Below are 22,335 nucleotides of genomic sequence, written 5' to 3'. Positions count from 1 at the left end.
ATTAACTTCGTGATTAAGTCGTGAAGTTAATAGGCCCTTAATCAAGGGCAAAATCGGTATTCTGAGGACGTAATTAAGGTATGATTAAGTCCCCTGTAATTATCTTAGGTCCCTCCCATCTAATTGTTATTCCATCCAATCAGACGCGTTGTTAGAAGCCAAAATGATGATTACACGCGCAAATATGCCCTCCATGCGCGCTCCTCCATGCCCTTTGTAACTACAACCCAAGAGCTCCATGCGCACACTCCGGTATTTGATTACAACCCCTCACCTACGCACGTGAAGATCTCAACCTCTTTGCTCACATAAAATGACAAAATTCCTCGAAGATCGGCTATATTTCTTTTTTTCTCTGAATTCTACGAATACCAAGATAACAAGATTCAACCGCTCCTCGGTTACCGAAGACGGTAAGCATCGTTGTGGCCGAGAAAACACGATGTAATGCGTGATATCGGAGAAGTTAATGACACTCTTTGGTATCATTAAGTTTTCCATTAACTTTCATACTTAATTACACCCTCAGAATACCGATTCGTAATTAACTCTGTGATTAAGTCCTCTCAGAGGTGCACGCGCATTGATACGCGCAAACGCGTAGGTCCTTCCCGCCAAAACGCTTGTTGCTATGGTAGTTAATATACCCCCTACTTAATCATGCTCTCAGAATACCAATTCGGTAATTAAGTGCTAATCAGACACTTAATTAGCTCTCAGAATACGGCCCCTGATTGTAATTTTTTGGGGACATACTGCAGTATGTCAACCAAAGATTACAATCAGATTTTCAAATTGATAACACCCAATATGATTGACCTGTCTAAGTGCTACTTCAGGGTCTTAAAATATAACATCTTAGCTCTATTTTGCAGAAAACTCCATTCAATTTGGTTAAGCGGTCACAGAGAAATGTAGATTGTTGTAAAGCATGTCATGAGTCTGATTCTTCCAATTTTAGCAATTCAATGCTCTTGTAATAGACAGAACTTGGAGGGAAGAGATTCCCGACATCCTCTCCAAAATTCCTCATTTCTCTTTGACCACTGAAGCAAATTGAATGGGGTTTTCTGTAAGATGTGGGCAATGAGTGATAGTTTCATACCCTGAATTTGTATGTAGATTGATTCACTATTTTTAAAGATATCATTGCGGAGGGTCCCGTTGTTAATTTTTTGGGACATACTGTACACAAACTTTAAAGAGCACACTCACTGTGGGGGAGTAAATGTATTTGCACAAAGTTTTTATGACTCTATACTTTAAAAAATAATAGTAATAAAAAAATTCTAATCGGGGGGTGGGCATGGCGCTGATTTGAACAAATATATACTCTATCACCATAACGAAAATAGCTGCCACTTATGGTGACAAATTTGACTATGCAAGAACAAGATGTTAATGGCAAAATTTTACCCATAACAGATGCAAGACAACAAATGAGCCAATGAAACTACATTGTATCATCATTATGACAGCACAGTGATTAGCAAGAAAGCTCTCTTTATATCCAATTTACACAATTTAAAACACCTCATGTGCAATATAATGAGCAGCTCAAAGATACTGTGAATTGGATCTTTATACAGGTGTACATCACGCATCTCCAAATGGCCGTCACATCCAAAATATCTACTTGTTCCAATTTCTGCCACTGCAGTATCTACTAATACTCACATTGACAATTGTATCAAACAGCATGTTGTGTGATCATAATGATGAGAAAATATTGTGGTAGTAATTGATGAGCAGATAGATTTCCCCAGCAGGTAGCCTCCTTTGTCATGATCCAAAATGTATTACAGTCTGACCACTGTTATCCTGCCATCACTTTTTCACATCTCTCTATTATGTAGACACTGACTGGCACAGAATTGTCCTTGAATTTTCAGTGCAAAATACAATGTATCATTGTAGTGTATATTACAATGTACATTAACAATGCGGTATGTATACTCCAATACACCTTGCTTAGAAGTGTCATGATTGAGGGTATCACACTTATCCGGCAGTATAACTTGTCCAGGTGGGCTCCAGTCCCAAAATAGCTAGATAATTGAGGTTGCACTGTATAAAATGCTTTTTTTTTTTTTTGAGAGTGCCATTTTGATATACACATGCTCATATCATTAACCTCACTTTTGCTTCATTTTGCGCTCAAGACAGACAGAAAAAAAAAAAAAATGGAACCCTGAACACAAGAGGAAGATTCTTCCGTACACACATCAATCGATTATTACACAAAATTAAACAATAGGCTTCAAGCTTCCTTTATGTATGCTTCCATGTACACAGGTTCATGTAGGTTCCAAAACAAATAATAAATCTGAACAGAAATAAATCTAATATGCTGTACTGGCTATATACACAGAACAAACTGTAAAATCTTTAATATTGAAGGAAAACCATATACCACATTAAAAAACGGTCTATGAATTATGATGAGAGGGATGCCTATATATGCTCTTCCTCTTCAAGCACTGTAGCAGTAATAATTCCATTTCAAGATAATTTTAAAACTAGAAATGTCGCTATGGCGACTGGTATGCCTCCGCCATAATGCATGGTTCTCCGAATAGGTCTACAGCACAATGTCTTGACAATGTGTGATGACAGCTTCACATAACTGGCAAAATATTAAAATGACAGCTTTGTCACAAATGCATAGTGTTCACTATCCTTGAACTAGGTTTATTTGGATGAACGGCTATACTGTCTAAGAGTGCAGGTATTTGGGGATTTGAGGATTTGTATTCAACTTTTGACCCTTTTATAAGTTTAAAGAAGAAGTGAAATCTAGCACTTTCACTTGACCATTGACCTTTTGACCTTTGACCTTTGGACAAAAAACTTTCAAGAGAATCTGTATTGGGTAATATATGCATACACTAAGTTTCAAGAAAAAATCCTGCAGGCATTGCATAGATAAGAGAGAAATAATGATATTTTGATGAGTTGACCTTGACCTTTCACCCCCTGACCTTTGACCCATGACCCCTAAATTCCCTACATGATCACTGCCAGTCAGTATACACATATATACTAAGTTCCATGAAGATACCTTGAAATATTTGTGAGATATGGAGAAAAAAGTGAAATTTTAACATTTCACTTGACCTTTGACCTCATAACCCAAAGCTCTCTCTGGGGAATCTTTATGTGGTAGTTCATGTATACACCAAGTTTCAAGAAAATACCTCCAGGCATTGCATAGATATAGGGGAAATAGTGAAATTTTGAGCATTTGACCGTGACCTTTTGACCTTTGACCTTGAGCATGTGCGCCAAAAGTTGATAGGCACAACTTCGCCCACTCATACATATATGTGCCAAGTTTCATTAGGATACCTCAAACAGTTTTTTAGATACGGTGTCCACAAAATTGATTACGGACGGACGGAAGGACGGACGGAAGGACGGACGGACGGAAGGACGGACGGACGGACGGACAACCCTAAAACATAATGCCTCCGGCGACACTACGTGGCGGAGGCATAAAAAGGATAAATATCCACATTTTTTTTATAAAGATAATCTAAACAGCAAGACAAGAGAAAGCAAAATAAAAACAACAATATGGCAGCGAAGATTCAAGCTTACCGTACAATCATGCATACAGGAATGTAAGGCTAGTACGATTACTCTTTTTGCAATCAGTTTTATCAGATGCCAGTAGTTTGAATGCCAAATACATGTATTGCCTTCACTGAAAATTTCTGCTGTCCTATGAAAGATATTTTTGACGACATTATTCACTGTCATAAGTACCAGTAGTTATATTTAAAAAAAAAGACAGCACATCTGCCTTTCTCACAACAAAATATATCATCATCACACAAAGAATCACCGGGAGAATATTCAGTGGAAAATAAATAGCAAATATGTGATGTAAGCTAGCAATAACTTCTTTCACTTCTCTCTACATTTTTGCAAACATGAAAGTTGAGGCATTTTACACCCTTATCTACATGGTTACAATCACTATCTCTAGGCCTATAATCCAGAGATGACAGATAACTGATGCTATCCTTTGATTATCTTATGCAATAGACATCTTCTACGACATCTTCCAATTTCAACCACGGCCATGACACAAGCACCATGAACAAATTTAGCAGATAAAAGGTCATTCCCACCAGCAATGAACCTTCTTCTGTTCTCACTCGCCCAAAATGTAAAATGCCTCCTTTGACACCTCATGGCAGAGGCTTAACCCATTGAGGACAGGCTGATTTTGCTACAACACGCATTTCCCATATAGACACCTGTCCGAATATACTTGGGACTCGTCCTCAATGGGCTATAAAAGAAAGGGGGGGGGAATGGTTTTGCAGGGAATTATCATCCTAAACGAAGTGCATGCTAGCATATTCCCCCTCAATACCCAAATTTTTCCATTTTGCGGACAACATCCATGCGTTGGCACTGTTTAACGACAAGTTTCAACTGTCTGCATGTCTCCCATGGCCATTTTTGGCTGATCCAAGTTAGCAGCTCTTCTGTGTGGTCCTTGTTTTTGTGTTCCAGGTACCTGATCATCATACCATCCATCCTGTAGTGATGAGCTACGTCTTTCCAGTTCATACCAGTCGCGCTCTCTGGGTCTAGCAAATACTTCATTATCTTCCTACAATTATTGTCCATCTCAGCGATGGTGCAATCTGCAGGTTCTTTCTTCTTCTCCTCTTCCAGATTGATGGTGTCACGTGACAACAAGTTTTTCCCCTCTGATGCTGTGAATGACTGTTCATAGCCTTTAATTTGAATAGAGAGATGATATGTATTAAAACATGAATTACAGTCCAGTATGAACAGCACAATACATCATATTGTATGTGTAGGACTGAAAGTAATTTGTTACAAAGACTATCATACGCACTGTGGGGGAAATATTGAATAGATTCACTGCACACTACTTGTAAAGCATTATGCTGTAAAAGGGGAAATTTTCGCGATGTTGAAATTTTCGCGCATTTCGCACAACCAGAAACTAGCGCGAAAATAAAAACCCGCGAATGTTTTTGCTTGCCATATGTTCCTGTGCGTGATGTCTTGATTCCGCGGAATTAAAAAAACGCGAAACTCTTCTGACCCGGCCAAGCGCGAAATATTAGGCGCGCGAAAATATCCACTTTTATAGTATCAGTCAATGCATTCAAACCATCCTAACATAACATATACCTTAGAGCATTTACAGTTCGAACTGAATTGTATGAAATATCTTCTTGCAGCACTGAATGCTGTGGCTCTTATTACAATTGATTACTGTACAAACGAGAAATGTTCATACAAATTATGCATTCTAATTTCTTAAATTTCGCGAGAGCCAAGATTCACAAAATTAAAATGCACGCGAAAGTTTCTGTCTACACTGTATGCATTGAATGTTAGAGGCAACTTGCGAAAAATTTCATGCCGCAAAAAATTGAGTTTTACAGTATAGACATCACTTATGCACATACAGTTTCTGGGCACCTGAAGGTCACTGTAATATTTATGCCCCTTTCAGACACGTCACGTGTGGTCTCTATGGGAGTGGTGATTCTCTGCATGAACAAACAGGAGTGCTCCTGGGCCCACCTTCGTGTATAAATGGGGTATATACAAGGTTCTTCTAATTTTGTAACTTACCCATATCCTTGTTCTTCACACTTGTTCCAGCTGGCCGGGACCTGAAGTTTGAAGGGACTTCCTCATTGGGGAGGTTCTCGAAATCTGGAGAAAAGTGACACGAGGGATAGACTACTAGTTAAATCTGTCCTTGAATTCATATTCTAAGGTTTGATGCTGTGTCTCCTTGTTATATATTCTAATACTCACCGCCAGTGTTTCATAAAGTAAAAGAAAAAAAGAATTGTCATTTGAACCTTGCCTATGTCATTTAACTACTATTACAAATTTCTGTTGCAAATATTAAAATCTTCAATCTCTGAATTTACTACTAATCATAACATTGGCAATGAGCATAAATGAATAAACAAGATGCCCCTAAAGATACTGTCTCCACACATCAACAACATTATCGCCTTGTAATGTCCAAGAAAGAAATTCTCAAATTGGCAAGCATAAAATTTGCAGCAATAGTTACCTCTGCGGTCCTCTTGGGCAAAAGCATTGACACTTGGTGTATTGACGGCATAGTGTGGCTGGTGGTCATTGCTGATGTTATAGGACTCAGATGAGCACTGTACAATAGGAGGGTCCCGAGAGCCTGACAATCTATTTGTGGCTATCGACTCCAAACCAGAGAAGTGAATCTGCTGATCACCGATAGATGCACCTGCAGTGACAGTGGGAAACGACAATGGGAACTGGCTAGAAGTTGTGGAGGACGGGAAGGGAACAGCACAATCCTTGGCCTGACTGCCGTACGAGAGCATCTGGGAGGAGGGACCACTAACAGCTGACGACACATTGTCCATGTTATCTCTGCGTGGGAACTTACAGGCAGTTGGCCTCTGGTTCTGGCCTTCTGGGTCAATAGACTTGCTCCTCTGTGGAGCGGAGGTTAGGTAGCTGCGGTCTGATCCTAAATGAGATGCCATTTGGTGCTCTGAAGGAAGAGAGTGGAAACCCTCCTGATTGGTGATCCTTGCTGTGTTGTTGAGGTTATTTCCCGACACAGGTTCGACAGTCGGATCTGTTTGGCGTGTTACGGGCTCGTGAGAACCAAAAGGCCGCACAGAAGAAGAAGGGAGTGAGGTCATAGAGAGGGAAACATTGTCGGCAACATACCTAGAGCGGCCAAGAGATGACTGAGCTGAGGTTGCCTGCCTGTACATCATCCCAGACCCATTGGGAGAATCACCAACTCCTGTCAGTGCAGGATTACCTCCAGGATGGATCATCTGTTGTGGAAAGGAATCTCCAGGTGATCCTCCATTCGTAAGGGTTTGACCTTGCTGCATCATCCGCTCAATGAGTGAGTCACTGTTGGGAGCAAACTCGGCTGGACCACCACTCCAGGATCCCCCATCGTTGGTGATCACCTTTGACCTTCCCTCTCCAGAGCTACACATCCCGCTTGACGCCCCGGCTGCCTGGGTGGGCAGAATTGGTGCTCCTGGACTCTTTGCTCCGTGATACTGCAAACTGTGGGAGTGAAACCCCGAGGGCAAGAGGCGTCCGCCTTGCTCGTTCTGGTTGCAAGGGTTTCCAACAATGGTACCCACGGGCCCCTGGCCCAGATCTTGGTACTGACGCCGACATCCTTCTTCTGATGCCAAAGCCCTCGGCTCACTGATGTGGGATGATCTTCGATCAGCAGAACTCTGTCTCTCTTCGCCTTCATCTTGACAGGCTTTGGGAGATGGCTGCTGGTCTCCTGCATCTGAATATAGTGCTACAGGCTTTGTTGGGACTTTCACTGGCATACCTGTAGTGGAAAAAAAAAAGTGTGTAGTTCATAACACCAGTCTCCTCTTTCTTTTTAATCAATAAACAGAGACTCAACTCTTGATAAAGATGCAGCAATCTGTACGAATGCATATCCAACAGAAATATATACTGTTATTCAATCAAGAATGGAATGCTGCATTAGCCAATGAATTTTCAAAAACTGTTTTGCAACTATTAGTAAAACTGCACAATTTCAAAACTTCCTTATCCTTATTGAATGTTGATCAAATTTTCAGGACTGTGTGTATGTTATTTCACAAAGTCTTTGGAGACAAACTTTTAACTGGTCCAGAATTGCCCTTTATCAGTAAAGAATGAGGAAGGGAGGATGCCACTTACTCCATGCAACCTTGATCCGCTCCACCAGATTTTTAAGATCAATACTTCCATCCTCGTTCACCTCGATGGGCACAAAGCCGAGCCCCATCAGCTTCTGGAATTCATTCTTGATTACATACTCGTTCACGCCAAGGCATAAGTGAACAAACACTTTGCCACCTCCGCAATTGATGAGCAAGTCTGGAAAAGGACATTGACAATAGTCACTTCACAGTATTGACATAGAATCCCACATATCTGAGTTTCACCAACTGATTCTGCAACAAACTTGTGCATCTCAAACATTCATCAAATCTTTTTCATGTGACTGTATAGGAAAGAAATCGAACACATGGTAAAGGAATTTAGAATGTTTTTGTAACGATGAATAATGAAAATTTTAAAGATATCTGAACTCTACGTAATTATACATGTAACAGGCAAGTATTCACAACATGTTCACAGGATATAAGATGGTCTTCAATTGCTCTACTACACAGTAGAGATTTAGAATGGTCAAGATGATAGTTCAAGAGGAAAGTTTTATCCAGCAAATTTTAAAACCAATCTGTATAGAGCCACTTCTTGATAATGCAGAGATTTTCCAGCATTTTTCCAGCATTAACAGAATCAGTATCAAAACGAGATTACTACCACTCATTTTTTGGTAAATCAGAATAAAGCGCAAAAAAAAAAAAAAAAGAAGAAGGAAAAAAAAAATGAGTCAACAAAATGGCAGATTTCCATTAGGTACCTTCAGGGTACCCAAACTGCATCATTTGCTCTCTTACTTTCAAATATCCCCTTGTCTGATGACTTCACCATCATGTCAAGAAGCTTGGGACACCACACGACCACCCCAAGAGTGTTGGGCCCATCTTTCTCGATCACCGCCCGCACTTCACTCAGCACAATTTTGGCAATGATCCCAGGATCCGCTGCATAATTGTTTTAATGGAAAAGAGTCAACCCAATGGTTCACGTTAATGTCTAACACCGCTTCTCTGTACATAGAGTCACTACCCCTCCAAGTTATAAGTATCGTTCGAAAATACAGATGGAAGGCGGAGGATAAGTTGGAAATTGAGGAAAAAAAATGGCTAAAATTAGAAAGCACTGAAAAGTATCTACATATTTCTACATACTCGGGTACTAACCAATTACATTTAGCACTAATTTTGCATTGTTAAGCTGACTGCATGTTCTGCAAAAGTCTTAAGTGAGTCCTGCATGCATGCCATACAACACAGCTGGGAATGACCATCAAATAAGATAAGATTCACTATATATTTGGAATATTAACCTACAATTCCTGTATGAATGCACTTCTCAATTTCCCTACTGAAGACTGCAGATCACATGGAGTAACCACATCCAAAAAAACATGAATAAAGGGGAATTTACCCCAAACATACATGTGGATTCAGTGGATGTCAAAATGGTAGAACACACCAGTGTACATTGCAAAAAGAAAATAAATACATAAATTGCACTATCCGTTCAAAAGTTTTGAATCTTGTGTCAATGTGGCTCAGTGAAATCCACATACACATGAAAATGTAATTCTGTCAAACTTCCTTATAAGTTACCACTTTTAACAAGATGAATTTGGCAGTCCCCATTTTTTTCTCATAACTGCATTTAAAGGAGATGGCTAGTAACTGATCAGTGGGAATCAGTGGGAATGCTGGGGGATGATTGTTCCAATTCTTGTGGGATTCATTTAGGCAGGGCTCGACACTAACGGTGGCCCGGAGGCCCGGGGCCACCAAAAATGAAAGTCGGGCCACCAAATTTCAAAAAAGGGCAAATTTGGTGGCCCGCCTCGGGCCACCAAAATTTTTTGAAAAGTATGTCAATAAATTCGCAACTTTCTGCGCCGGAAATCAGCAGTTAAATTTGTTTAAAGGATGGATGAAAAGGACTGAATGAGTGCCTGAGAGTGAGTGTTGCAAGTTTGTTGAAGTTTATTTATGAGTAGATTATGTCCAACTTCTAACTCTTACTATCATAAAACTTATATATTTGACTCATTAAAAAAAAGGACTTTTAACGTTTTTTATTGTTTTTTTTTTTGGACACCAAATTTTTCTCTCGGGCCACCAAAAATTTGAAATTTAGGATTTTGGTGGCCCCATCGGGCCACCAAACAAAAAAGTTAGTGTCGAGCCATGATTTAGGAGTACATTATGCATATATTGTTGTGTGAAAATTATTTGCTTCAGAATGGTCTCATATTCTAGTAATGTGCAGTTTAATGTTTCCAGGTTAGCATGCCTGTACAGTGACGGGGCGATTAAACTGCACATTACTTGAATATATATGTGACCATTCTGAAGCAAATAGTTTTCGTATCACAATAGATATACAATGTACTCTTAAATGAATCCCACAGTGATTGCAACAATCATCCCTTAGCATTCCCACTGATTCCCACTGATCAGTTACTAGCCATCCCCTTTAAGTGATCTCTTTTTTAGTGCATTTACAATGTGGTACCGGTTATAATGAGGTAAAATCAGCAGTCCTGGAGACCTCGTTTGGACAGGGTTTCCCTGTGATGTGGTAAATTCCCCTTGGAGCACAATTCTTCTGTCTAATTACATATAGAATTTCATGTGGATCGAACTATTCGGTAGTGAAAATATCATATCCACAATATGCAACAGGCGCAATTAGAGGTTAGTATTCCATCCTACTACACCTACCTGCTATTCCATGGTACAGTTTGTACTTGATTGTCTCCTCTAGTTCAAAGCCATCTTCTAATTCGCGACCAATTTCACGCACTGCTTGCTTGGCCCCTCCATGGACGATGTGAACTGAACACAAGCAACAATGATCATGGAAACAGACATTATTATTCTGTTTGTGTTTATAAATGTTCCATTTCTGTGATTTTGTGAGCACTCTGAACCTTATGGGGAAACACATTTTTTAACATCAATTGTATTGTATTGTTATGTATTTCACTGTTTCATTGCTACATTCTCATAAAAAAAATCCATAAATTCCATCTGACATTGGAGGTCATATCCTAAGTTTGATCATAAGAATACTGCACTTCAATCATATTTCTGGAAGGAAAAAAGTTTATAACAGCTCACAACCTTGAATTCAGTTTCATGACCATGCTCAATTAGCAACTGACATGACTATGGGTCTTAATTACAAGTCATAATATGCTTCTTGCTTTTGAGTGAAAATATTCCTCCATTAACTCCATCTTGTCCATTTTGGCTGTTCACTTGAATATGCTTTGTTCAAGCCTATATGCATATAACAGGGCTCGACACTAACTTTTTTGTTTGGTGGCCCCGAAAAAAACAATAGAAAAACATTAAAGTCCTGTTTTTTTAATGAGTCAGATATCTAAGTTTTATCCAGTCATAGTAAGAATTGGAAGTTGGACATATCTACTCATAAACAAGCCTCAACAAACTCGCAACACTCACTCTCAGGCATTAATTCAGTCCTTTTCATGCATCCTTTAAACAATATAACTGCTAATTTCCGGCGCAAAAAGTTACGAATTAATTGACGTACGTACTTTTCCAAAAATTTTGGTGGCCCGAGGCGGGCCACCAAATTTGCCTTTTTTTGAAATTTGGTGGCCCGACTTTCATTTTTGGTGGCCCCGGGCCACCAGGCCACCGTTAGTGTCGAGCCCTGCATATAAACAAATAAATGATTATGTAGTGATTCCTTTTTTTTTCTGTGGTAGTAATGACAAACAAGAAGCACTGTAATGTCATGGAGACCGCATATGAAATTGTTGAGACAGCATAGTTGATTGAATACCAGAAACCTGCTATTCAGGGCCCCATTTCATAAAAAGTTCACAATAATGATAGCAACTCTTGCTGGAATGGCAATTGTCATGGTAATGACAAGAATCCAGCTTTGTGGTTGGTTGTTACCATGGGAAGTTGCTAAACGTCTTTTATGAAAACAGGGTCCTGGTGCAGTACCTCCACAGGAGTTCAAACAGGTGCGGAGTAAGACACAATGTCATGCACATCATTTTTCAATATGCTGATAAACTTTTTGCCAAGTTACATTACCACTGGCCATCCTTGCAAAAAGTTATGACTGGATGCTGACACTGTCAGCAAAAGTTCAATGACTTTTGACCTTTAACCTTTGGAGATTTTGTCAAATTCTACTAGCTGCATCTTCATCTCACCTAGTGTACAGTACTCCAGTCATGTATTGGAAAATATGTGATGGCTGCAGGAGATAGGAATGCATAAATTCTCTGACAACAACAACAAGAGACCAGCGGGTCTAGCGCTCACCTGAGTATCGCAAGTTCACCTTTCACGCAGTCACTAATCTAAATCATTCACAGCTCTACCAAAATTTGACCAGGCATTCTCAAGTAGAAGATGAAAATGTACAATAAGGGCCCAAGTTTTTTAAGATTCCTTAATTTGGGGAGATTGGGGCCCCCTGGGGCCCTCTGGGTGGGGCATCGTGCCCATTTTCATAAATTGAGATCCTGAGCCCCTAGGGATGCTACCTGCCAAGTCTGACGAAAATACATCATGAGGTTTTCAGGAAGAAGATGAAAATTTACAATTCAGGCCCCCATTTGGACCTTCCCAACCAACCCCCTCCCCCCTGCCCCCAAGAGGGGCACCCCTGGATCTCCCATGAACAAACTTGAAACTACAGTCATTAATGTACTCACTCATAGTATTATCTTAGCTCTATAACTTCTGATTCTAGATAAGATTTTTAAAGATTCCTTCATTTTGAAGGTTTGGGCCCCCCTTCGGGCCCCCTGGGTGGGGCATGGTGCCCATTTGAACAAATTGAGATCCTAACCCCCTAGGGATGCTACCTGCCAAGTTTGGTGAAAATGGGTCATGGGGTTCTCAAGAAGAAGATAAAAATGTACAATTTAGGCCCTATTAGGACCCCACCTCACCCCCTCCCCTGGGTCCCAAGGGAGGCACCCCTGATTCTGCCATGAACAAACTTGAAACTGCAGTCATCAATGTACAAACTCATAGTATTAACTTAGCTCTATCACTTCTGGTTCTAGAGAAGAAAATTTTGACAGATTCCTTAATTTTGGGGCGTTTGGGCCCCCTGGGGGCCCCCTGGGTGGGGCATGGTGCCCATTTTAACAAATTGAGTTCCTAACCCCCTAGGGATGCTACCTGCCAAGTTTGGTGAAAATGGGTCATGGGATTCTCAAGAAGAAGATGAAAATGTACAATTTAGGCCCCTTTAGAACCCCTCCCCACCGCCCTCCCCTGGGTCCCAAGGGGGGCACCCCTGATTCTGCCATGAACAAACTTGAAACTACAATCATCAATGTACTAACCCATAGTACTAACTTAGCTCTATCACTTCTGGTTCTAGAGAAGAAGATTTTGACAGATTCCTTAATTTTGGGGGGTTTGGGCCCCCCTGGGGGCCCCCTGGGTGGGGCATGGTGCCCATTTTAACAAATTGAGTTCCTAACCCCCTAGGGATGCTACCTGCCAAGTTTGATGAAAATCAGTCTTGGGGTTTTCAAGAAGAAGATGAAAATGTAAAAAGTTTACGCACGACGCACGACGCACGACGCACGACGGACGACGGACGACGCACGACGCACGACGGACGCCGGACGAAGGGCGATCGCAATAGCTCACTTGAGCCTTTGGCTCAGGTGAGCTAAAAATATCAGACATGTTTGCATGTCTTTTTAAAAGCCCATCATACACTATATGATCAGACCAGTTGCATGACTAGAGAGGACAGCTGGGTAATACGAATAGTCGTATGACTTGAAGACGCACACTATGCAATAAGACTACACAGCTACACGCAGGCTTACAACCATTCTGGCTTCTGTACATTATACTGTAGCGCGATTGGCTGAAAGTCTACAACCATGTCCTGGAAATTTGACATGTCAAATCTCTACGACCGGCATTAACCCGTTAAGCGTCTATGGAAAATGCATGTTGAAGCAAAATCAAACTGTCCTCAAAGGGCTAAGATCACGTCCCCCCACTGGTAACTGGCAAGGCTGATGACGTCACACTTCCGGTCTTCAAGGTCGTATGACTTGTAAATTGTGGCAAAGTTGTGAAGTGTGCGGTAGCCTTTATTCACATCAAGACACGCTATCAAAACAGTCTCTTGACATCAAAATTCACTACACTACATCTGAGGGACAGGGTTTTGCCTCTTACAAGAGGGTATGATATGATTACACACAACATTGCTCAGCTAGACTTGGGAATCCAATCCAAATCAATTGGGTTGGGTGGCAGATGCCCTACCAACATAGCCAAAAATCACTGTCCTATTATGAGAAACTGTGACGCACCATTTTCCACTTTTAGAGTTGTCTCCTCTTGACTCGAGACATCCATGTCTCCAGGAGGTTCAGCATCTGTACCTGTCAAGATAGATCATTTTTCAAGAACAAAATATAAATAAATAAATAAATAAAACCATATTACCATCCACGAGAATGGTGTGATGATGAGTGATAATGCTTCACTGGTTGATTTTAATCAGCTCATATCCAGTCCAAGAAATCATTTCTGTGCTTTGATGCTATACCTGTTTACTACCTTAAACATTCATTGCTAGTGTTTCATAAGGAATGAAAATGTCTCATTCACTAAAGCCCTAAATTGGTCATACTCAGTTCTTCATATGTGTTGTAAAATTGCCAAAAACTTTTAAATCACTCAATCCTAAGGTCATCCTTTTTTGTAAAGAGTAAAATTCAGGCTTCTGCCTCAACTTTGCAAACTTTTGTCAGCTTCTGATTTTTGTTAAGATTTATCGATTTCAACCAGTTCTGTCTAATCTTTCTTGAATGAAGGACATGCAGTGAAATTCACATAATGGACCACAGGTTGACAATATCTGTAGCAAAATAACCCCAGCACTCAGGGGGTCAGTCATGTCGTAAAGCCCTTAACCCTATTTGAACTGGGCTATTTGAGACCAAGTTTTTACTGGGGGGGGGGGGGGGGGGGGGGGGGGGGGGGGGGGGGGTCAGGGGGGCTCAATTTGGGAGACCCCCCCTTCAGATCTCGGCTGCCAATCACGCGACCGCCGCAAAATTTTGCATGAACATAGAGCCGGATGTCAACTACAAGATTATATGGTCATACAATAGAAAAATTTGATTTTATATATTTTAATAAATTAATTATGCAAATTTATGCATGAAATCATATTTTTACCTATAACTCCATTAAAAAGATTGAAGGATTGCTAAATTTTTGTGGCAGAGTTCCTCAAGACACATCGAACAGTTTTCTTGTACAAAAATTGCGCAATCAAAATCAGTTTCTTTTGTTTTTTATTGTTTTGTTAATTTCTCATGTATTTTATTGTTTTTTGACCTTTTGTTTTCTGTTTTTTTGCCCAAATTTGTTGCAGGCACTTTTTCAAGCTTATCTACATTAGAATTAATTAATATCAATGGTTAAAAGTTGAAATGATCTAATTTATATCAATTAAACAAAAAAACACAATTTGCATTGGATTTGCACACGAAATCATGAATTTGAGCTGTTTTTGGGTTGACATGCATAGTCAAAACATTGCGTAACTTCAGAACGGTGTACCCGGATGTCGCAAATTTGGTCTCAAAATATGCGGGAGACTTCAATGAAAAAAATCATGAAACGACGCGGCAAAATCTTTGCATGTTGCGGAATCGTGGTGTGAAATGTCGAGGGGGGGGGGGGTCAATTTGACCCCCCCAGTTGGAATAGGGTTAAAGCATCGTGAAATGGTGGACAGACACTCCTCCCTCCCCCCCCCAAAAAAAAAGAAAAGACATTTTCATTATCATAACATGGCACTCCCAAAGTAACAAAATTATTGGGACAAGTAATTATATATCATGAGCCAGCAAAAATCCAAAGCCTACAACACTAAAAGGAGTTTTATGTTTTTGTGTACATGTATATGTGACCCGCCACAACGGTTTCAGGCAAAAGTCGCAAGAGCAAATTTCCTCCTAGGCGGGGTACAAACATCTTGACCATTATTTTTGTCGATTTAGGTTTTTTGCAGAAATCAAATCTTTGATATGTTTTCTACATCTACACTAAATTTCATTGCATAAGACTAAGTTTTTCCTATCGAAAATGGAATTTTAAGCACCCTATGTTGGATCGCACTCGTCAGTTTCGAGCTTCTTTCGAACGCCACGCCAATATCCCCAGCGTTGCTACGGCGCAGGGTCTCGCACGCGATTGGCAGGTGCGTCGCACACATTTACATAATTCGGCTTTCGGAGACACCAGTTGCAGCGTTTGGGGAATGCTTTGTCCACGCGTGCACGATTACATGCTCCATTGTTCTTGGTATAGTGGTTTATACACGCTCGCTCTGTAGTGTGTGCTCTTCGTTTGGCTTTCTATCCAAACTATTCTACCGCAATGTTCGACAACAGTAGTGAAACAAAAATCATGTAGCATAACATAATCGTGTGAAAAGAAAACAAAATGTTTTCAAATTTGTATACTCGTACATGTAGTAAAAATTATTACAGCACACTGACTCAATGGAAGGTAGATGAAAAAGGAGCGGTCACATGTGACCAATTATATTCAAATACTACACGTCAAGATCGCACCAAACTAACGATTCGTGTTTGTTTATTTGTTTGTTTGTTTTAATTTAATTAGCACCACCGAACAAAGCAACATTTGCATGTCTTGTAAAAACAAAACAAACAGGAAGCGTGACCCTTGCCAGCACTAGCAATTTTCTGCCTTCAAAAGGGTGGCCACTGATAAAGACACATCAACCACAATGAAAACGCGATTTGTAAATGTGTGGATTAGCCACCGCTCCTGTTACATGCACACGGTCGTGGCGTGTGGATCGATGCCATTGCGTAATGCGTGCACCATACCCATGTACATGTACACCATACGTGTAATTATCGTATTCGCCATCTTGAAAGACGTACTGGTAAACAAACCCGAGCGAAACGCATTGTTTTTCGGCTCCATACGCTGAGCTCCGAGGAAGGTGCCCGGGAAATTTGACTCTCTTAGTGAGCCAATCAGAAGGCGATGTGGTTGCTAGAGGCGGAGCTTAACATCAATTGGCACCATCATACGGATGGGTGATTCTCCCCTCGCATCGCCGCTCGGACATTGTCTTTGAGAAAGAGGTGAATCTTCAAAGCCTGTTTTCTCGCTATTTTGTCAGGCTAACAACTTAAAAAGTGTATTTTATTTCTCTTTCTATGCCCACTTATGGTGCCGAAGAATACAAGTGTTTTATATCAATGCAAAGCTTAGGAAATGGGCAATGTGATTTAGTGAAAAAAATCAATTTTCAAAATTCCCGACTTTTGCCTGAAACCGTTGTCGCCGGTCACATATTGTGTCTCACTTATTATGCACTCACAAACAAAATGAGGAGGGCAATGTAAGGAACACTAATTTTTTTCATATGACTCATTGGGAAAAAAATGACAAGTCATGATGATGACAGGTTTATGGTATTGTGAAATATTTCGTGAGCGCACTCGTTTCGTGGAATGTGGCCCAAAAAGTCTTGAATTGGGCAATTCACTACCTTGCCACTGCTTGCGGATGGCCTCAGCATCCAATGGTGTTGTACTGCTCTGTACTGCAGGCTGGATTTGTCTCATGCGATTGACGAACTCAGCAGAGAACACCTCGCTGACGATGGGCTTCGACATCATGTCATCTTCTGTTAACAGCCAGGCAATGCGATGGTCCACACTCGGCCGACTTAGATCCTCCAAGATTTTCTCTGTAGCAGAAGTGAAATTACATCACGAAACTGCATAATTTCTAAAGGAGATTTTTTTTTTTTTTTCAGTGAATACAGACTGCAGCATCTCAGCCACACAACAACTTGGATATTGGGTATACTAAAATCTACATGTTGTATATAAAAAGACATTTGATTAACAATTGTTAGAAGGGTGTTGAAATACGTAACCAGTGTATAAACCCTGAATGATACGTCTGCATATAAATCAATCTTAGTTTTCCTCATAGCGGCTCATTTTTCAGACGTGTAGTGGGGGAACTGGCAATAAAAGCGGTCCTCTGTAACATGTGAAGCTGTGAAAACCACAACATAATCTAATGTTGAAACACAATTGATCAACTAATAACAGGGTTTTCTGAATGTTCATACAACAGCTGAGAGGAAACACTATATCTGCCATCTTGGCCATTTGAACGGAATATGAATTTGAAATGATATGCATGACTGGATATTGACAGTGCCCACAAACCACACATCCCCAGCTGCCATGTCTGGTGCAAGTTCACCAAGGATCTGATCCTTCATTAACTCAGCCACAAAATTCGTTTTCAAATATTAAAAAAAATAATAATAATAATCTGTATCAGAGACATGTGACCCAACACCTCAGTTTCTAAGGGAAGTGACAAACTTTGAAAGTGCATTGTGTCATTGTTGTTTTTATGAGTCAAGATAGTTAAATCATAATCAAACTTTTAAAGAGAGGAAATTTCCAAACACAAAGTAGATATACAGGCAACTCTCATTATAAGGAAGTGTCCGGGACCAGCAGTTTTCTTGCATTATATCCAAATTTCATTCTATTGAAATTTTTTTGACAGTAAGCTGAATACTTGCAATAATTCATACCGTAATATAAGTAATGGAAACAATTTGCCAGTATAGAAATTGGATGAGAGAACATAATTAAGGTGTTCACAGATTCTTTTGCAAACAGCCTGTTCTGTGCAAGCATGTCAAAAACTCACCTTCAAATTGTTGAGTCAGGATTTTGTTGTTTTTCAAGACCTTGCAGAACTGGTGTGAAAGCATGACGATACCTCTGCCATCACCTTTCTGAAGTGAATTTACCATGTTTAAAATCTCCCTTGCAATCTCTTCATTCGGCTCTGCAGGAATAAAACAGATTGAGCGAATTTTTCTCCACATCACTAATTTGCAAAATCTACAAACCATAGAAATTTCACTGATGTGGTACAGACTGACACGAATCCACTCGTTGCCTGCTTATCCCAGCAAATCAAGTCACTGTCTGGCTGGTACATAGGCCACTAAATGCTGTTTTGGGTAAGGGTAAGAAGTGTGCTGTTTAAAAATGCCATATTGTGATATGTCTCAGCATAAAAGCTAGTATTGCGAGGTGCCCTTAGAACAAATGATACACCACTCCATCCTCGCAAAGGACTTTCTTAAAGGAAAATCAACCAAAGACAATGACAGATGCTTTGATAAAGTTGACACAAGATAAAGAAAGTTATGAAATCTTCAAGTTTAAAGGGATGGTACAGTATTGGTGGAGGTGATGATTAGGCTTTTAACTTTTTGTGAGAAACCATGAAACCACTCATAAAATAGTACAGAGCATACCATTCTAAGATGAATTCAAAGTTTATTTGATGAAAATCGGTTTTGGAATTGCTGAAACATCCAAAAATAAAGTAAAATAAAGCAATCATAATAAAAGGTGGGTCCCACCTTTTACTAGGATTGCTCTATTTTGTGTATCTCGGCCATTGCAAAACCAATTTTCATCAAATAAACATTGAATTCCTCTTGGAATTACATGCTCTTTCATGGTTCATAAGAGGTTCTCAATATCTCACCCAAAAATGTTAGAAACCTGAAGTTAGGTCTCAACTAAAACTATACGATCCCTTTAACAATATATGCCAGTTCACAGCTAGAGAGTTGGATATCTGTGACATCATTTTTCTTGAGGTCATTGCAGACAAAATCATGGCTGTGTGTGAATGGGACTTCAGTTGCTGCTCCAGGCACTATTATCTATTTTCCTGATTAACTTTGATTGTCAATGCTGTCGGCTTGAAATGGAATGCCATGTCATTGATTGCAATGGTTTGTTTTGTTCTGTGTTTTTTCCTTACTCTCTCTTTTCCACATCTGGAATTCGCAAACCTGTGGAAAATAAATCATCCTCTGTTCACATGAATGCACACAGTATTGGCTTTGAACAACAACAATGAAGAAAAGATTATCACACCATGAATCTGTGAGGGTATAAATTGGGTATGTGTACCTATTGAATTTAAAGGGATACTTGACCATTTGCAGATGAAACAAAAACCCAGCATTAGTGCTTCAAAATAGTTCTAAAATGTGAGTTAGGGATAGGAACAACCAATGTAAAAATTAGAACAAGTATAATCTATGTTAATTATGGTTAAATATACAAAATGTGAACAATAGTTATAATACAAATGTTTCCAGGCTAAACCATCTACAGTTATGGTTTAATGAGACAAATAGTGATATCTCCTTATGTTTTAGGCTTTATTGCAAAACAAAATGTTATGGTAGGATGTTTTGTGATACAACTGACCGACACATATGCATCAAAAGTGATATCTTGAACATTTTTTAAAATCACTGTTCCCAAAGGTAAACAGGACCTTTAAATATCCTTATCCCACATTGCATTTACTGTTTGCACATGCACACAGTGTGTACACCGGTTCTGAAGCTCCAATAGCAGTTGCACTAGGGTTAAAATCTGCATAGTCTGAAGAGTAAACAAGTGAGCACTCACTGTCTTTGAAATTCCGTTTATACGTCACTTTCTCAATTTTGAGGTCATCTTCAATCCTTTGTGTCACTGGGCTGACCACTTCACGTATTTCCCTTTCGCCATGGATCATGTAGACTGGAAAGAAACAAGAAATATTACATAAAGTTGCTTTGCTAAATCAAATTTACTACCTGTTAGAGCTAAAATACTATGACAATCAAACAAGACACATTCCAAGACTTATGGTACAATCTGATCAGCTCAGAAGAGCAACCCTGAATAACCAAAGAAAATGCCAAGTTTTAACCTATTGAGGACAAGCTGATTTGGTATACCATGCATTCCTCATAGACACCTGCCTGGGTACACTCGGGACTAGTCTTCCATGGGTTAAACTTTGAAGTGAGTTTTGCTTGGTTCATCTGAAGTGCATCCAGATTACGTACATTACTTTTAGAGGAACGGAACATCAAAATGAGGGCAAGTCCAAGATAACACGCGCGTTACGTATGGGACATTCAGAGACTTTTATGACCTGAAAAATAGTGTTAATGGCCTTTGATCATATTGAACTTTATCATGGTGATTGATACCTAGGAGAAGTATAATCATGTACAAAATTGAGAAAAATGACCATGACAATTATATTCTAGAAGAGAAAATATGTGCCGTTACGTATGGGACCAGAAAAATTTTGTTTTTTTGAACATTTTTTTCAACCTCAAAACTCTCTGAAAGTATTTCATTCTACAACTTGTAACTCACTGTGATGAAAGTCACAACACTCAAGATTATCACAGGTAAGTTTCATGTCATTAGGCAAAAAGCTCTAATTACAGGTTCTAATTAAAGACAGACATGACGTGTTACGTATGGGACAGTTACGTATGGGACACTTTGTCCCCCATTCATTTAGTGTGTGGAAAACCATGTTTATGGGTATTTTGCATAATTATTGAAGTAAAATCAGTTGAAACTACTCAAATACTGATCCAAATTGTCAAGGAAACAATATTCCCCAAATATTCACCATCATAGTCATATTCAATCATATTTTTATATTTTTATGACCAACCTGAGTATGCATGCCCTTTGTCCCCCATTTGTTTAGTGTGTGGAGAACCATGTTTATGGGTATTTTGCATAATTATTGAAGTAAAATCAGCTGAAATTACTCAAATACTGATCCAGATTGTCAAGGGAACAATATTCCCCAAATATTTACCATCATTATCATATTCAATCACATTCTATATTTTTTATGACCAACCTGAGTATTAATGCCCTATTTTTATCAGGATAGTTACAACTAAAAAATTGAATATCTAAAGTGTTTACTTCTATTGATGAAGGGCAATTTGCCATTTAGTTTCAATAAAAAACAACTTGACACAAGAAATATTAATTTTAATAGATTTATAAGCAATACCTCATGCGTGGAATTCCAGTAATCGAGTAGATGTATGACGTCTGTCTAGCAGTCAGGTAATTGATTTGAGTCACACCTCAGTATGTATACCCATGAATTTTGTTGTGGCTATACTATTGAAAACTGAATAAGGACAATTTGTGTATCACTTGCAATATAAAAAAAAAAATCATTTAACTTTTTTTTTTGGATATCTCAACCGTTTCAAATTGGATCTCCATCAAATTAACTTTGAATTCCTCTAGTCTTAGAATTGTATGCTCTTTAGTAATTCATATTATTGGTTTCCAGTCATCTCATAAAATGTTGAAAACTGAATCCCCATTTCTACAAAAACTATACCATCCCTTTAATGCTGATTTTCATAAGTGTATTTTGCCATCTTCCCTTCCCCCTTTCTGAAAATTGTTCAGTCAAGTACATGTATCGTTTCAAGTGTCTATAACTCAAAAAGTAGCTACAAAGTTGGGATGCTTTCTTCAGGATGAAGACCATTTGTGTACTGAGAGACTTTCCCAGCCAGCTACATGCATTTACATGCAATATATATGAGGATGTCCCATACGTAACGCATTTGTCCCATACGTAACATTATTTCAATGCCTAATAAAAAATATTTCTTTTACTGTTTTTTCTTTTTTCTATGGTATTT

General features: G+C 39.4%; 1 protein-coding gene across 1 annotated transcript in view; it reads right to left on the bottom strand.

Annotated features, from left to right (window-relative positions):
• Positions 1 to 3,675: 3,675 nt before the first annotated feature.
• The window catches only part of LOC139737572 (uncharacterized), a 28,351-nt gene continuing 9,691 nt past the window's right edge, over positions 3,676 to 22,335 (bottom strand). Inside the window, exons 2-11 of the mRNA XM_071648254.1 lie at positions 20,276 to 20,389; positions 18,477 to 18,617; positions 17,284 to 17,484; positions 14,048 to 14,119; positions 10,425 to 10,538; positions 8,508 to 8,654; positions 7,738 to 7,917; positions 6,089 to 7,375; positions 5,632 to 5,715; positions 3,676 to 4,754 (exon numbers count right to left, since the gene is read on the bottom strand). Of these exons, the coding sequence (XP_071504355.1) occupies positions 4,378 to 4,754; positions 5,632 to 5,715; positions 6,089 to 7,375; positions 7,738 to 7,917; positions 8,508 to 8,654; positions 10,425 to 10,538; positions 14,048 to 14,119; positions 17,284 to 17,484; positions 18,477 to 18,617; positions 20,276 to 20,389 (2,717 nt within the window). The 3' untranslated portion in view covers positions 3,676 to 4,377. The remainder of the gene's footprint in view (positions 4,755 to 5,631; positions 5,716 to 6,088; positions 7,376 to 7,737; positions 7,918 to 8,507; positions 8,655 to 10,424; positions 10,539 to 14,047; positions 14,120 to 17,283; positions 17,485 to 18,476; positions 18,618 to 20,275; positions 20,390 to 22,335) is intronic.

This window comes from Diadema antillarum, unplaced genomic scaffold (assembly GCF_040938485.1).
Source record: "Diadema antillarum isolate AM-2024a unplaced genomic scaffold, OU_Dant_1.0 seq00000696_RagTag, whole genome shotgun sequence".
Taxonomy (NCBI): Eukaryota; Metazoa; Echinodermata; class Echinoidea; order Diadematoida; family Diadematidae; genus Diadema; species Diadema antillarum.
The sequence above is the reverse complement of the archived record's forward strand: the minus strand, read 5'-3'. Positions and strand labels throughout refer to the sequence as shown.